The sequence below is a fragment of the Elephas maximus genome, chromosome 22 (assembly GCF_024166365.1).
Source record: "Elephas maximus indicus isolate mEleMax1 chromosome 22, mEleMax1 primary haplotype, whole genome shotgun sequence".
Taxonomy (NCBI): domain Eukaryota; kingdom Metazoa; phylum Chordata; class Mammalia; order Proboscidea; family Elephantidae; genus Elephas; species Elephas maximus.
Genome location: NC_064840.1, coordinates 69,393,401 through 69,409,568, shown reverse-complemented (window position 1 = coordinate 69,409,568; position 16,168 = coordinate 69,393,401). Strand labels below are relative to the sequence as shown.

At 37.5% G+C, this 16,168-nt stretch overlaps 1 protein-coding gene across 1 annotated transcript in view; it reads right to left on the bottom strand.

The window, feature by feature from the left end:
* The window catches only part of TEX15 (testis expressed 15, meiosis and synapsis associated), a 76,146-nt gene that overhangs the window by 20,064 nt on the left and 39,914 nt on the right, over positions 1–16,168 (bottom strand). Inside the window, exons 5-7 of the mRNA XM_049866757.1 lie at positions 9,971–10,208; positions 5,801–5,947; positions 3,734–3,896 (exon numbers count right to left, since the gene is read on the bottom strand). Of these exons, the coding sequence (XP_049722714.1) occupies positions 3,734–3,896; positions 5,801–5,947; positions 9,971–10,208 (548 nt within the window). The remainder of the gene's footprint in view (positions 1–3,733; positions 3,897–5,800; positions 5,948–9,970; positions 10,209–16,168) is intronic.

The following is a 16,168-nucleotide window of genomic DNA, read 5'->3' as shown; positions in this document are numbered from 1 at the left end:
GGTGGTTCTGAAGGACTGAGGGTATTAGAGCCTAGGAGGCCTGTGAAGCTTGGAGGGCTATGTTAACCTCTTGAATGCACCAAACTAAGTGGGGATGTGCCTCACCAAATAAATCACATTTAGTAAGGCTGTATAATAGCCAAGTCCCTAACCCTACTATTATTAAGCAGTTGCTATGAATTGAATTGTGTTTCCCAAAAAGGTATGTTAAGAGGTCCTAATCCCTGTACTTGTGAATGTGACCTTGTTTGGTGAAACAGGGTTTCTCTTTGCAGATGTTACCAGTTACGTCACACAAGTGGTAGGGTGGGTGCTAATCCTATGAGACTGGTGTCTTATAAAAGAGGAAGACAGAAACAGAAATAGAGCCACAGACAGGAGGAAGACAGACATCCTGTGAAGACGGACGCAGAAGTACCTACAAGCAGCATAAGAATGCCAGGGATTGCCAGGGAAAACCCAAAAGCTAGGAGAGGGCAGGGAACAGCTCCTCTCTCAGATCCCTCAGGAGGAATCGACGAGGCCAGTACCCTGATTTTGACCTCAGCCTTCAGAGCTGTGGCAAAATTAATTTCTGTTCTTTGAAATTTCTGTTCAAAATAACCACTTTGTGGTATATTGTTACGGCAGTCTTAGGAAATTAGGACAGCAGGTACCAAGACCCCAAAATAAGTAACTAGAAAGGTACAAACAGGAAAAAAAAAACAAAACAGGAAAACTTAAATATCAAGGAAATTATAAGTAGCATATTGTCTTTAAAGAGGAGATTCTGTGTTTCGAAAAAGATAATAAAGCACAAAAAAAAGAGTTTTGCTGAACTCAGAATAGAAATTAAAGAGAAAGATAAAAGTCCTTAAAAGCCACATTAGAACAACAAAACACCCAAGAAATGTAACTGAGAAAAAAAAGTTAGACTTGAGGAAACAACACTGAATAGGAACACAATAATAACTTAAGAATCATTAATGAGGTCAAAGATACAAAAGATAAAGGACAATCAAAGTACACATAATCAGTACATGAAAGAAAAACTGACAGAAATGAAAAGATAAAGATGATTCAACAATAACGGTTGGAGACTTCAATACCTCACTTCCAATGATGGATAGAACAACCAAGCAGGAAATCATCAAGAAAACAGAAGTTCTGAACAACTAGATTCTTAACACAATACTCCACCCAACAAAAGAATATATATTCTTCTCAAATGCACAAGGAACTTTCTACAGGAGAGATCACATGCTAGGCCATAAAACAAACCTTGATACATCCAATCCTTACTTATCAACCTGGTTAGATTCCAAAGACCAGGTGGTACAAAAATCAGCATTACGCAAAAATGGAAGATTCTTTTTTGTGTTCAGACCATACATTTGTCCAATTTTTTTTTTTTTAACTTAGAAAACACGAACATAAAAATAATAACTGCTAAGATTTACTGAGTCCTGGTGCAGTGGTTAAGAGACTGGCTGCTAACCAAAAGGTCGGCAGTTCAAATCCACCAGCTGCTCCTTGGAAATCCTACGGGGCAGTTCTATTCCGTGCTATAGGATTGCTATGAGTTGGAATCAACTCCACGGCAACAGGTTTTTTTTTTTTTTTTTCTTAAAGTTGTACTGATGTGCTCATCACTGTGACAAGTCCAGTTATGGATTATTCCTCTGCTGAGGAAGAGGCTTGGAGGAGACAAAGCTGGATAAAGCTGGGCTGTGTCACTGGAGGGCCCATGGCTTAACCACTTCATCTTCCTCCTGTGCTGGTTCAGAGCTTCCTTCACAGAGCCAGCTCCTGGGCTTCGCTCCACTCTTGCAAGCCCTGCATTCATGATCCCTGAGCCTGCTCTGCCCTCTAGGCCTGGAGAATCAACAAGGCTCCAGAGTTCCTGGGAGGGTGATGGAGCCTGGCCTTTCACCGGGCCTCATCAAGGAGGCGGCTTCAGGTTTAGTTCAGCTCACTTTGAGATATCACTAAACTCGCATGCATTTCTTCCCAACAACCTCTCCAATGACTCCTCCTTTCCTCCCTTCCCAGTCCACATCAATTTTGAGTTGCAGAGCCTCAAGCTGCATAGGAGCTGAGAACCCAGAACAGGCGCCTGCTGGCTCGGTGCCGCCTCTGTGCCTGAGCCTGGAGGCCGAGGCCACGGATAAGGCCAGCCCTGTGTGGCAGATGGACGCGGTGGCAGGTGCCCTCAGAAGGGAATGGAGCGTAGCCTGGCCCAGCTTCCCGGAGGCAACCTGGAGACCCTCCTTGAGGGACTATACTTCACAGTCGTTGCTGCCACACCCGCCACCTCATTAACGCGCAAAATAGTCAGATAGTAGATTTTTTTACTATTGTTGTAAATGTGAAATGTTGGATAACGAGATAGTCGATAAATGAGGAGCATGTGTATTTTTGGAGCCCTGGTGGCACAGTGGTTAAGCCACTCCTTGGAAACCCTATGGAGCAGTTCAACTCTGTCCTCTGGGGTTGCTATGAGTTGGAATCAACTCAACAGCACCTAACAAGAACAGGTTTATTTTTAAAAGGACAGGAATAACACAAAGTATGTTCTCCAACCACAGTAGAATAAAAGTAGACATCAGTAACAGAAGGAAATTTGAGAAATTCACAATTCTGAAGAAATTAAACAACACATTCCTAAATAACTAATGGGTTAAAGAAGATACCAAAAGGGAAATTAGAAAATACTTTGAGATAACTGTAAATACAGACACAATATACCAAAACTTAGAAGAACTACAGCAGTGTTTAGAGGAAAATTTATAGCTGTAACTGCAATGTTAACACAAAGAAGAAAGGTCTCAAAACTAACCTAACATTAAGACACTGGAAAAAGAAGGGCAAACTAAACCCCAAAGCAAACAATAAGAAGGAAAGAATAAACATTAAAGAACAAAAAATAGCAAAAATCAGTGAAACCAAAAAGTGGTTCTTTGAAAAATGCAACAAAATTAACCTTTACTCAGGCTGACCAAGAAAAATAGAAGACAAAATTACTTAAGTCAGAAAAGGAAGCAAGGATATTACTACTGACCTTACAGAAATAAAGAGCATTATAAAGGAATATTATGAACCATGAAGCTAAATAAAACCTTAAAGATACTACCTCTTACCTACCAGAGTTGTAAGAACATGAAAAAAGTTTGATGGTATCAGGTGTTGGCAAGGATGCAGACAGGTCCTCAAGCCCATTAATAAGCAAATTCAAATCATAATGAGACACCGTCTCATACTCACTAGACTGGGGCTAAAAAACAAATGCTTTACGTACAGTATGTACTGGGAAGGATGCTGAGTAGGAGGAATGCCCACAGACTGCTGGTAAATACATAAGCTGATGCATCCAGTTTGGAAAACCATTTGACGTCCTCTTTCGTTTAACCTGCACATTCCGGATGTACATATGCTATAGAAAATCTCTTGCACATATGCGCCAAGATTCACATACATAAATATTTAAAATAGAATTTCTAGAATATGAATATGGAAACTGCCCAAATATCCCTAGTAGAGTGGCATATAGTCATACAATGAAATACTATGTATATATAACTGAGCAAAAGAAGTCACAAATGTACACGCAAAGTGATCCTATAAATATATACACAATGGAAAAAAGGTAAAAACACAACTATTTGGTTTAGAGAGTCATACTCTATTAGAAAATAATATTCAGAAAACTTAGGATCACTGCAAATGCTATGAAATAAAATAGCATGTCTCTTACCAGTCCTCTTAGGAAATCCTGTTGAGAGGAATCTCAAAGATGTCATAAGATATCCATTATCTATTCTTTGGCCAATAACTTTTACTGTTACTACTGCATATGGAAGGCACTGTCTAGGTTTATCTACTGGCTTTAAAAGATCATTGTATTCATAGAAGTACACCTGAAAGATAAAGAAGGAAAAAAAGGATGACATTTTTATGCGGATTTATTTTAAAAATCAGACTTAAATAAGTTCCTATTCTTAAAAAAAAAAAAAAATTTACATAACTGCACGATGTTATTTACTCATCTGCTTCTGTATACTCCCTCTCCCTGTTTTCTTCTACTCTAGTTTGTCTTGGAAAAAGTACAACCAGAATGCGCCTTAGAAGCAAGGATTGCAAGACTACGTCTCACATACTCTGGATGTGTTATCACGAGGAACCCGCCTCCGGAAAAGAACATCATGCCTGGTAAAGTAGAGGGTCAGAGAAAAAGAGGAAGACCCTCAACAAGATGGACTGACATAGTGGCTGCAACAATGGGCTCAAGCATTAACAACATTTTTCAGGATGGCACAGGAGCGGGCAGTATTTTGTTGTTTTACATAGAGCCGCTGTGAGTTAGAATCAACCTGACGGTACCTAACAACAGATTCTTGGTAGGTATCTAGAAGAATTTTTTTCTATTTATTTTTATTGTGATTTAGGTGAAAGTTTACAGAACAAATCAGTTTCTCATTGAACAGTTAACACACAAATTGTTTTGTGACATTGGCTGCCAACCCCACAATGTGTAAATACTCTCTCTCCTTCACCACCTCAGGTGAAAATTTTTCTTTTCTCCCACATATTTTTTGATAGGCTACTAATGTCTGCAGAAGCAGATGCAATCTATTTTTAAATAAAAAATCTTCTCATTAAAAGGCCAACGTTTTGCATATGGTCTGGAGCCACTATACTATACGAGTCAGTTATGAAAATAACCATAGCTTGGTACCTTCTGTATGGACGTGTGCATGCAGACGATTAAAGGTCCACTAAGAGTTGCAGCAATGTACGATAGAAGACTGACATCCAGTACTTAATAGTAAGGAGACCTGGTGGTGCAAAGGTTAAGCACTCAGCTGCTAACTGAAAGACTGGCAGTTCAAACCCACTTAGCAGCCTCATGGGAGAAAGGCCTGGTGATCTGCTCCTGTGAAGGTTACAGGCTAAAATACTCCTATGGGACCGTTCTACTCTGTGACATGGGGTTGCTGTGAGTAGAATATCAACTGTACAGCACCTAACAACAAAAACGACTTAATACAATAAACCTTTTCTCCTTTTGAAGGTACAAAGGATTAATAACTTGTTATAGAATAGCCTTTTCAAAAGTGAAGTTGGCAAATTCTCATAAAAAGACCAGACTTAATGGTCTGACTGAGACTAGAGGAATCCCGGCGGGCATGGTCCCCAAACCTTCTGTTGGCCCAGGACAGGAACCATTCCCGAAGACAACTCATCAGACATGGGAGGGACTGGACAATGGGTAGGAGAGAGATGCTTATGAAGGGTGAGCTACTTGTATCAGGTGGACAATTGAGACTGTGTTGGCATCTCCCGTCTGGAGAGGAGATAGGAGGGTAGAGAGGGTTAGAAACTGGCAAAATTGTCACGGAAGGAGAGACTGGAAGGGCTGACTCATTAGGGGGAGAGTAAGTGGGCGTATGGAGTAAGGTGTGTATAAGCTTATATGTGACAGACTGACTTGATTTGTAAACGTTCACTTAAAGCTCAATAAAAATTATTAAAAAAAAAAGTGAAGTTGGTATGTTGTCACTTAGGAATTAATCTATGGAATATCTAAATAAAGTAGCCACTATACTTTGAACAAAGTTAAATGTAGATCTGGAAACTTCTTTCTTAACATTCCCAGGTCACAAATACTGAAACAGCTTTCACTATTTATTTAAGTTCATATTATATTGAATAAATCAAGAAACTTTCTATTAATATTTTGGGAAGTTCTTTTAAGTCTTTTATCATACACTGAGAAGAATGGGCCTTTCAAACAGGCACACGAACTGAAAAGTTAACATACTGCTGAACCGTAGGCTTGGAGTTCAATGGTATCTTTCAGAGAAGGTATATTTCTTGACATGTGGCAATCAAAATTAGGAGACGGATCCAAAGCAACTTTGTTTTTATCCACAGAAGGCTGAATTTTCTTCACTTTTCCAAATAGAACCTAAAAGCAAATAGTCAAAAAAAAAAAAAAAAAAGGAATATACCAAAACACTTAAAAAGCACTTACATATTTGGAATCACAAATTAAGGTTAACACTATTTTTAAGGAATTTAGAGAGATGAATGGAGAGAAAGCTCACGTCCCAGATGAATGGGGTAACTTAATGCTGAAATTATGCTAATTCTCTCCCAAATCAAACTCTAAGATTTAGAGTAACTGCAAAAAAAAGTCAAAAGCATATTTTTAGAAATGACTTTTAGTCTAAGAACTATTCTGAAAGACTAAACAAACAAGAATAGCTTAGAGATTTCTGAAAAAAATCTTTGGATCAGAGATAGAGAACAGGGTAGGTGACTGCACTTCCAGATATTTAAATTATGTTTTAAAAGGCTGGTACTACTGTAAGGAAAAAAAAACAAACCCAGTAGAACAAAATAAAAAGTCCAGAAATAAATCCAAGCACACACGAAAATGTAGTATAATAAAAAAGATACCACTGGAGATTAAGCAAGAATATTCAATAAATGGCCTGAGACAACTGAAAATTTAAATTTTTAATCTATAATCCAAAATAAATACCAATCAAGTTAAATATTTATTAAAAAATAATGAAAATATTATAGAAATACAGGCAGGTATTTGTCTAATTTCAAGTGAAGTCTTTTCTAAGCATTCATGGCAGGAAATTATGAACCAAAACTCAGACTATAAAATATTCTAAAACTTCTATACATCCAAAACAAGTAAGTATAAATTTTTTTAAAAGTCATGAACATAATTAAGTGACAAAAGACAAGCTGGGAGAAAGTGCAATGAATATGACAGAAGTTTCACATTTTATTTAAACTCAGCAACTCTATTGCTATTATTTAATAGGTTAATAGTTCATTCGAAATTAAAAATAAAAACAATTCATTCAAAAATCAAAATAAGAAAACAATAATTCATTCAAAAATGTAATGTGGTATCCTGGATTAGATTCTGGAACAGAAAAGACACTGGTGGAGAGGAGCGGCCAAATAAAGTCTGTTTAGATAACAGTAATGAACCAACGTTAAATGAGTGTCAAAGTTGGGTGAATTACATACGAAACTGATCTTTGCAACTTTTCTGTAAAGTCTAAAAATTACTCAGAAATAAAAATTTTATTTAAATTAAAAAACCTAAATAATAAAACATTATATGGACAAAAAGGAGTCCTGGTGGCACAATGGTTAAGCGCTCAGCTGCTGAAAGGTCAACTGTTCAAACCCAGCCAGTGGCTTCACAGGAGAAAGACCTAGCTATCTGCTCCAAGGAATACAGCCTAAAAAGCACTATGGGTTAGTTCCCCTCTGTCACATGAGGTTGCTACCGCTCGAAAATTGACTTGATAGCACCTAAAACAGTAACATACAGAGAAAAGTCTAGCTCTCAAAATACACTTTAATGAAATGAGAATGTTTACAAATTAAACAGGAAAAATAAGAAAACTGGCAAAAGATTAATAAGCAATTCACTAAATACAGCCTATGAATACATACAGCATATTTAAATTCAGCACACACAAAAAAGGAAAAAAAACTGAACCAGCAATGATAAACTCTCACAGATCAGACTGGCAAAAAAAATTTTTAAAAGCCGAATTATTTATAGTTAGTGATGGTTTGCAGTAACAAGCATTCCCAAGCATTCCCCCCATACTGTGATGGAAACGTCAACGAGTACAGCAGGTTTGTTTTTTTTTTTACAGCAGAGAAGTTGGACTATTAGAAGAAGATCTCGGTATCAGGATTGGAGGAAGACTCACTGACAACCTGCGGTATGCAGATGACATAACCTTGCTTGCAGAAAGCAAAAAGGACTTGAAGCACTTACTGATGAAGATCAAAAAGCACAGCCTTCAGTATGGATTACACCTCAACATACAGAAAACAAAAATCCTCACAACTGCACCAATAAGCAACATCATGATAGATGGAGAAAAGACTGAAGTTGTCAGGGATTCCATTTTACTTGGATCCATAGTCAACGCCCATGAAAGCAGCAGTCAAGAAATCAAACAACATATTGCATTGGGCAAATGTGCTGTAAAAGCCCTCGTTAAAGTGTTAAAAAGCAAAGACGTCACTTTGAGGACTAAGGTGCATCTGACCCAAGCCATGGTATTTTTAATTGTCTAATGTGCATGTGAAAGCTGGACAATGAATAAGGAAGACCTAAGAATTGATGTCTTTGCATTACGGTGCAGGCAAGGAATACTGAATATACCATGGACTGCCAGAAGAACAAACAGATCTATCCTGGAAGAAGCACAGCCAGAATGAATGCTCCTTGGAAGCAAGGATGGTGGGACATCATCTTACTTGCTTTGGACGTATTACCAGGAGGGACCAGTCCCTGGAGAAGGACATAATGCACGGCAAAGTGGAGGGTCTATGAAGAAGAGGAAGACCCTCAATGAGATGGATTGATGCAGTGGCTGCAATGATGGGCTCAAGCATAGCAATGATTTTAAGAATGGCACAGGACTGGGTAGTGTTTTGTCCTGTTGTACACAGGGTCGCTACCAGTTGGAAATGATTTGTTCACACCTAACAACCACCACCACCTTTCTCAAGGAGCCCTGGTGGTGCAGTGGTTAAGCACTCAGCTGCTAACCAAAAGGTTGTACTTCGAACTTACCAGCCACTCCATAGGAGAAAGATGTGGTACTCTGCTTCTGTAAAGATTACAGTCTTAGAAACCCTATGGGGTAGTTCTAATATCGCAGGACAACTGGGTATTACCTACCAAAAGCTGTAAAAGTATATCTAAGAATTAACCAATTAATTCTTAGCAAATAATCAAAAATGTGTGTAAGAACATACCTACAATTATGATCCAAGTAGTATTTAGAAGTGTAAACCAAAAACAAACCAAAAACCGAAAAACTTATATACCAATACTTGAAAATTTCTTAAGCAAATTTGTGATAGAGGTTTACTAGGGAATACTATGCAGCCATTAAAAATAGTATTAGAGAGAATATTTACTATCCTGGAAAAGCTGATTTTATAATTAGTAAAAAAAGGCAAGTTATAAAATATTATGTAAAGTAAGAACATATCTTAATCACAATTACACATTTTTATCTGTATATTTTTTTGGTTTTTTTTAATCTGTATATATAAACAGAGAACTAAATAAAAACATACAAAAAAATTAATTATGGTTATTAATGGGCTTTTGGAGCTTTTTAGTATGTTCCAAAGTTTCTAAAATGAATGTATGAATTTTTAATATAAAAATAAGTATTTATGTATTTAAGGTATAAAATATAAGGAAGTACACCAAACGAACTGTTGGTCGTATGTGGATATACACACATCCTAAGTTGTCCTTACACAAACATGGATACTGACTCCCACTGTGATTTTAGTAGTCCTGGCAAAGCTGCAATTAAACCAAGAGTAAATCTTAACCAATTTGTTGATGGTTGAGATTCTGCTGTGAGAGTCACTGCTTCTGCTTTTAGACTCTCAGAAAAGTTGCGAAATTAGTTCAGAAGTTCCATACATGCCGTTTCCGGCTCTTCCTAATGTTAACTTACATAACCATGAAACAACTATCTAAACTAGGCAACTAACATTGGTGCAGTAACATTAATTAAACTGTCAAAGTTTGGTAATTTAGTTTAAGCCAGAATTATTAAAACACAATGTTTCAGAGAAAGACTTAAAACACTATGTTATGAATTATGGTCTGGACAAAAGAAGGAAAAAGAAAAGGGTCAATCAGGACAGAAGAAGATGGACATTGGGAAGACAAAGATGACAAAAGCAGTCTTTCTTTACTCGGAATTTTGCTTTGTGCTGTACACCCAACTAAAGGTACAGGTAAAAAAAAAAAAAAAAAGGTGGAGAGGAAAATTTCCAATGATAAAGATAACAATATTTTATTTTATATAATTTAAAAACACTAGTAATTTACATTGAAAAGAAAACATACTCAGATAAACTTGGAGCAAACTATGATATTTAATATTTGGTTTATGCTACCTACCTTAAAAATTATAATACTTTCTACAGCACTGTTTCTACTATGCGCATAATTCAAGGCAACATCGACGTGCCGAAATACGTAAATTCCGAGAAGAGGATTTCCTAGTATCTTTAATGTAGATGACTTGGTACTCATTCCATTCTGATGTATCTCAGCCACATCACTCTGAGAAAGCGCTAAAAAGCAGAAATGTTCTTCAAGCTCTCTCCCATGTCTTCCACTCTCACGCATCTCTGACCTAAAACAGAATAATGCGTAGTTAAGTGAGTGTATCAGCAGAATTTTCAAGAAGGTAAATATTTCAGCTTACTACAGTTAGAAAACAATAAAATTAATGAAAACATTCACAGATGTGACTATCCTACGCTAAAAAAGTCAGATTGAAAGCCATCTACAAATTCAAGAAGGGGCTAAAAATTACTACTTGTCCAGATTTTATGGGTCACATTCTAAGCCAGTGATAATAATGGTAAAAACTAACAAATCTTGAATGCTGTTTAGGTGCCCAGTACTGTCAAATCTTAAGCTTTACATGCATTTTTTCCTCCCGTTCTTAACTCAAGAAGGTGGTGTTTTTACCATTTCTATTGCTAAGCACATTTCAGAAATGAGAACAACGAGGTTCAGAAAGCTGAAACTCGCCAAAGGAACAGAGTGGTCAAGTTGGAATTTACATGCCAACTCTTGACGGCCAGGTTCCAGAGCTTAAGCTCTTACTGATTATGTTGTGGAGAGAAAAATATGCATTTCCTCAATAAAACTATATATATATATACACATATATATATAAGTTCAATTATTAGGGACATTCTCCATTATTCAGAGATACAGGTAACAGCTAGGAAAAACAAGTTAAGATTTTATTACAAACTCCTATTAGTAAGAAAAAAAAAACTAACAGGTTAGTAAGAAGGAAACCCTGGTGGCATAGTAGTTAAATGCTACGGCTGCTAACCAAAAGGTCAGCAGTTCAAATCCACCAGGTGCTCCTTGGAAACTCTATGAGCCAGTTCTACTCTGTCCTATAGGGTCGATGTGAGGGTTTTTTTTTTTTTTTTAGTAAGAAAACTATGAATCCTCTTCAGAAAAGATTATTATCTAAAGTACATATACTCTTGAAATTTTAAATCCAACCATATCAATAATTACATTAAATGTAACTGATGTAAACACTACCATTGAAAGGCAGAGATTTTCAGACTGGATATAAAAAGCAACACCCAACTATTAGACTGTCTATAAGAAACTAACCTTAAAAATAAAGACGTATGTTAAAAAGTAAAAGAATGAAAGAAGATATGCGGTACAAAACACAAAAGAAACCTGGAAATGGTCTTATGAATATCAGACAAAGCAAATTTCAGAACGAAAAAAATTTTGCCAAGGGTAAAGAGGAACATTAAATAATGATAAATGGGTCAATTCGCCAAGAAAACATATCATAAATGAAACAAAAGCTTGAAAGCAATCTAAATTTATCTCAGTATGAAACTGTGTAAAAAATTTTTTTCTTTTTTTTGCAAATAACACGCCCACACATATAACACGTGGAAATGATGAAATTAAGTAAAATACTCTGGCACAGAGCACCCATGCATATACCACAAGTGTCTCATCACATTTTCTGAAGTGAATTTTGGACTCGTTCACTCATCCTCCCAAATTACAGGTAAATCGTATCATTCTATTATTTTCCTTCTACTCGCTTTCTTTAATCTCCTGTTTATATGTATAAAAATAGTCTGAAAATGTTACTTTTGATAGTAACTGTTTAAGAAAGGTATAAGCCATGTTCAAGAAATCATGGATCGAGTTTGGTAATCCCCCAGTAATCGGAAAATAAACAATGAAAACTATGAGTTTGTTTCTTTAATTAATTAATTTGAAGTAATGTAAGACCAACACCTATCTTAAGTGAAGTTTCCATGTCATCAGAAATAGAAATTGAAGTCACCAACATGTTAAAAAAAAAAATTGGCATTGTGCACTTACAAAAATAACACACGGAGGGGCTATGTAGTTGGCAAAAAATATATAATGCGTGTATTATTTGCATAAAAACACAGTGGTATGTTCATGTAACAAAACATACTTTTTAAAATGAGGACGCTCTCTAGGTACTGATTTAAATATCTACAAAACTCACTAGTTTAAGTAAAAACAGCAAGATACAAAGGAGTGAGCCACTGTTATCTAAGAAAAAGATGGGGAGAAACATGTATTTGCATTTGTTAGTTTAAGTGTAGTCAATTAACACTATTTAATTGAATCTTAGGTGCGTCAATTATAAGCTGCACCATTATTTTATGACAAACTAAAATGTCAGTGCATTGATATGACACAATACTGATTCACTGGATATATTCTGATTTCAGAGTTAATGTGGAATAATATGCATTTAAGAATGAATGAAATTGTGGTTATCTGGGAGGGCTTGAGGTAGGCATATTACCAAAATATGCCTATTTTGGTAAAGCATCTAGACGGGAGAATTTTTGAGAGTTTTTATTAGCTTTAAATTTTGAACCACATGTTGTTAGGTGCATCGAGTTGATTTGACACATAGTGACCCCACGTACAACAGAACAAAAAACACTGCGAAGTCCTGCACCATCCTCACAATCGTTGCTATGTTTAAGCCACTGTGTCAGTCCATCTCATTAAGAGTCTTCCTCTTTTTTGCTGACCCTCTATTTTACCAAGTATGATGTCCTTTTCCAGAGACTGATCCCTCCTGATAACATGTCCAAGTATGTGAGACAAAGTCTTACCATCATTGCTTCTAAGGAGCATTCTGGCTGTACTTTTTCCAAGACAGATCTGTTTGTTCTTCTGGCAGTCCATAGTATATTCAATATTCCCCGCCAACACCATAACTCGAAGGCATCAATTCTTCTTAGGTCTTTCTTATTCATTGTCCAGCTTTCACACACATATGAGGTGACTGAACACATCATGGCTTGGGGCAGGTGCACCTTAGTCCTTAAAGGGACATCTTTGCCTTTTAACACCTTTCTTAGTCATCTAGTACTGCTATAACAGAGATACCAAAAGTGGATGGCTTTAACAAACAGAAATGTATTTTCCCACAGTCTAATAAGTTACAAGTCCAAATTCAGAGTGTCAGCTCCAGGGAAAGGCTTTCTCTGTCAGCTCTGGAGGAAGGTTCTTGTCCTCAATCTTCCCATGGTCGAGGAGCTTCTCAGGCGCAGGGACCCCAGAACCAAAAAGTGCGCTCTGCTCCTGGTGCTTCTTTCTTGGTGGTATGAGGTCCCCAACTCTCTGCTTGTTTCCCTTTCCTTTTATCTCTTGAGAGATAAAAGGTGGTGCAGGACACACTCCAGGGAAACTCCCTTTACCTTGGATCAGGGAAGTAACCTGAGTAAGGGTGGTGTTACAAGCCCACCCTAACCCTCTCAACATAAAATCACAATCACAAAATGGAGGACAACCACACAATACTGGGAATCATGGCCTAACCAAGTTGACACGTATTTTTTGGGGGACATAATTCAATCCATGACAACACTTCACAGCGTACTTGCAGATTTGCATAATGCGATATGTTGATTTCTTGACTGCTGCTCCCATGGGCATTGACTGTGGATCCGAGTGAAATGCAATCCTTGAAAACTTCAATCTTTTCACCATTTATCATGATATTACTTATTGCTTCTGTTGTGAGGATTTTTGTTTCCTTTATGTTGAGGTGCAATCCACACTCAAGGCTGTGGTCTTTGACCTTCATCAGTAAGCACTTCAAGTCCTCTTCATTTTCAGCAACCAAAGTTGTGTCATCTGCATATCACATGTTGTTAATAAGTGTTCCTCCAATCCTGATGCCGTATTCTTTGTATAGTCCAGCTTCTTGGACTATATGCTCAGCATGCAAATTGAATAAGTATGGTCAAAGAAATTATGAGAATTCTTAAATACTATCAGGCAGCTGCTCATGCAGACCGAACTCAGTTGGCAGGATTCTCAAACAAGATGAATTCAAAGAAATAAGCTGAAAGTCTGCAACAGATTTTTCTCTAAGAACATTTTCCAACTCCGCACACAGGGCCAGAGGCTACAGGCTTTGTTTGTGTTAAAGGCTGCTACTTGTGTACAAAGAACGAGTAGAGCTTCTGGTGGTCCTGGAGGGAAGTGTGGTGAAAGAAAATGAACTGGAGGGGACAAGATCCTGGGGAGAGCAGGTGGAGAAGTGAGCTTACGACATAGTTATTTTCTCAGAATATTTGTGGATTCTGAAGCTACCTGGATTGGGAAACTAAGAGCCTTAGCAAAAAGCAACTGAAAAGTAGTCTTTCTTTGTTGAGAAGTATTACAGCTTAGGACCCAAGAGGGCAAAGGACCCCCCAGTGAACACATCAGGATCTCAGTTGGGCCTTGAGAGCCGCATCCCAGAGGAGGGATGAAAAAGATGTATTCAGAGTCTTACCAAAACTGCAATCTGGCTGCAACTCATTTAAGTCCTTGCATGTAGGAATGAGATTTGACCATCTGTGTAGGAGCAGGGTAAGAGTGAAACCTTCTCTAGAGAAATATGATACAATACGGAGCCTTTGTTGTATTTCAGACAATGACTGCACTCAATAAAAAATAACTAGGCACGCCATAGGAGAGTATCATATGACTGACGACCAAGAGAAAAACAGATGATACAAATAGAACCAGGTGTGATCTAGACACTGGACCACCTTAAAGTAAGCAATTAATATGTCCAACAAAGAAAAGAAACAAAACTGATGATAAAAAGGCAAAAAAAAAAAAAAAAAAAAAACAAAAAACCCAATCCAGTACCATCGAGTCGATTCCGACTCATAGCGACCCTATAGGACAGAGTAGAACCGCCCCATAGAGTTTCCAAGGAGTACCTGGTGGATTCGAACTGCCGACCCTTTGGTTAGCAGCCGTAGCACTTAACCACTACGCCACCATGGTTTCCAGAATTACAAACACATTAATTAAAATTAAGAACCCACTAAATGGTATTAACAGATTAGTCATAAAGCCAGGATTAATAAACTAAATGAAAGGTCAACAGAAAGTATCCAAGTTGAAGAGAGTAAGAAACATTAGAGAAACAATGAAAAATTCTAATATATGTTTAACTGATGTCTCAGAAAAGTGGCAGAGAATGGAGAAGCAATATGTGAAGTGATGGAGTTGAAAATTTTCCAAAGGACATCAGCTTAAAGATTTAAGTTTTACAAACCCAAATCAGGATCAATACAAAGATAAACATACTTAGGTCCATCATAAGTAAAATGATAAAAACAAAGCAAAACCAGCAAACCAAAATGCAAAAATATGAAGAGATATTATTAAAAGCAGCTACAGAAAAAAAAAAAGTATATTACCTTAAAAAAAGAAGTAACAGTTTGAACAACAAAAATGAAGGATATGGAATAAACAAAAAAAAAGAATGAAATCTTTGAAGTGCTAAACAGCAAAAACTCTGCCAATTCGGAATTCTGTTCTAGTGAAAATACTTCTTAAACATAAACACTAAAATAAGGTATTTTAAGATGAACAAGAATATTTTATAGTTAGCAGACCTATATTAAAAGAAATGCTAGCAGGAGCCAGGGTGGCCAGAGTCAGGCAGGGGTCTTTGAAGTCTCTTCTTCTAAAGAGGCCTCTCTGCCACCTCTACAGCCTCCACCAGGCTTATGTGGCCAGGCCCCAACTGCCTGCAAGCCCAGAAGCCACCTGCCACCGAGGCCCATCTCTGGGGCTGATGGAGTGGGAAGGTAGACAGATGAGGCATGGGAGTCCACGGGAAGGCCTGGAATGCGGCCAGGTGATAATGAGCCCCTGCTGATCCAGAGTCAGAAGGCAACCCCCAATCACCACCCCCCCACCCCCAACACCCATGGGCTCTTTGGTGGTAGAGAAGGCATAGTGGGGACAGAGGGCCGCTGCACCATGTACATCCCGAGATGCACCAGGGGCGAGGCCTTGACTTTTGCATAATGTTGATTTTCGCATAACAACCTGATCTTTGGAACCTAAGATGTCGGTAAGTGAGAAGTGGTATATATGTAGAAAATTTACATCTATATTAGCACAACACACAAGATCATACTTAAGGGTGAATTAGTGATAATCTTCTCTGAAACTTGCAATGAGACACTGATGCCCACTACCATCACTTCTATGCTGTACTGTACTGCATGTACTAGTCACTGC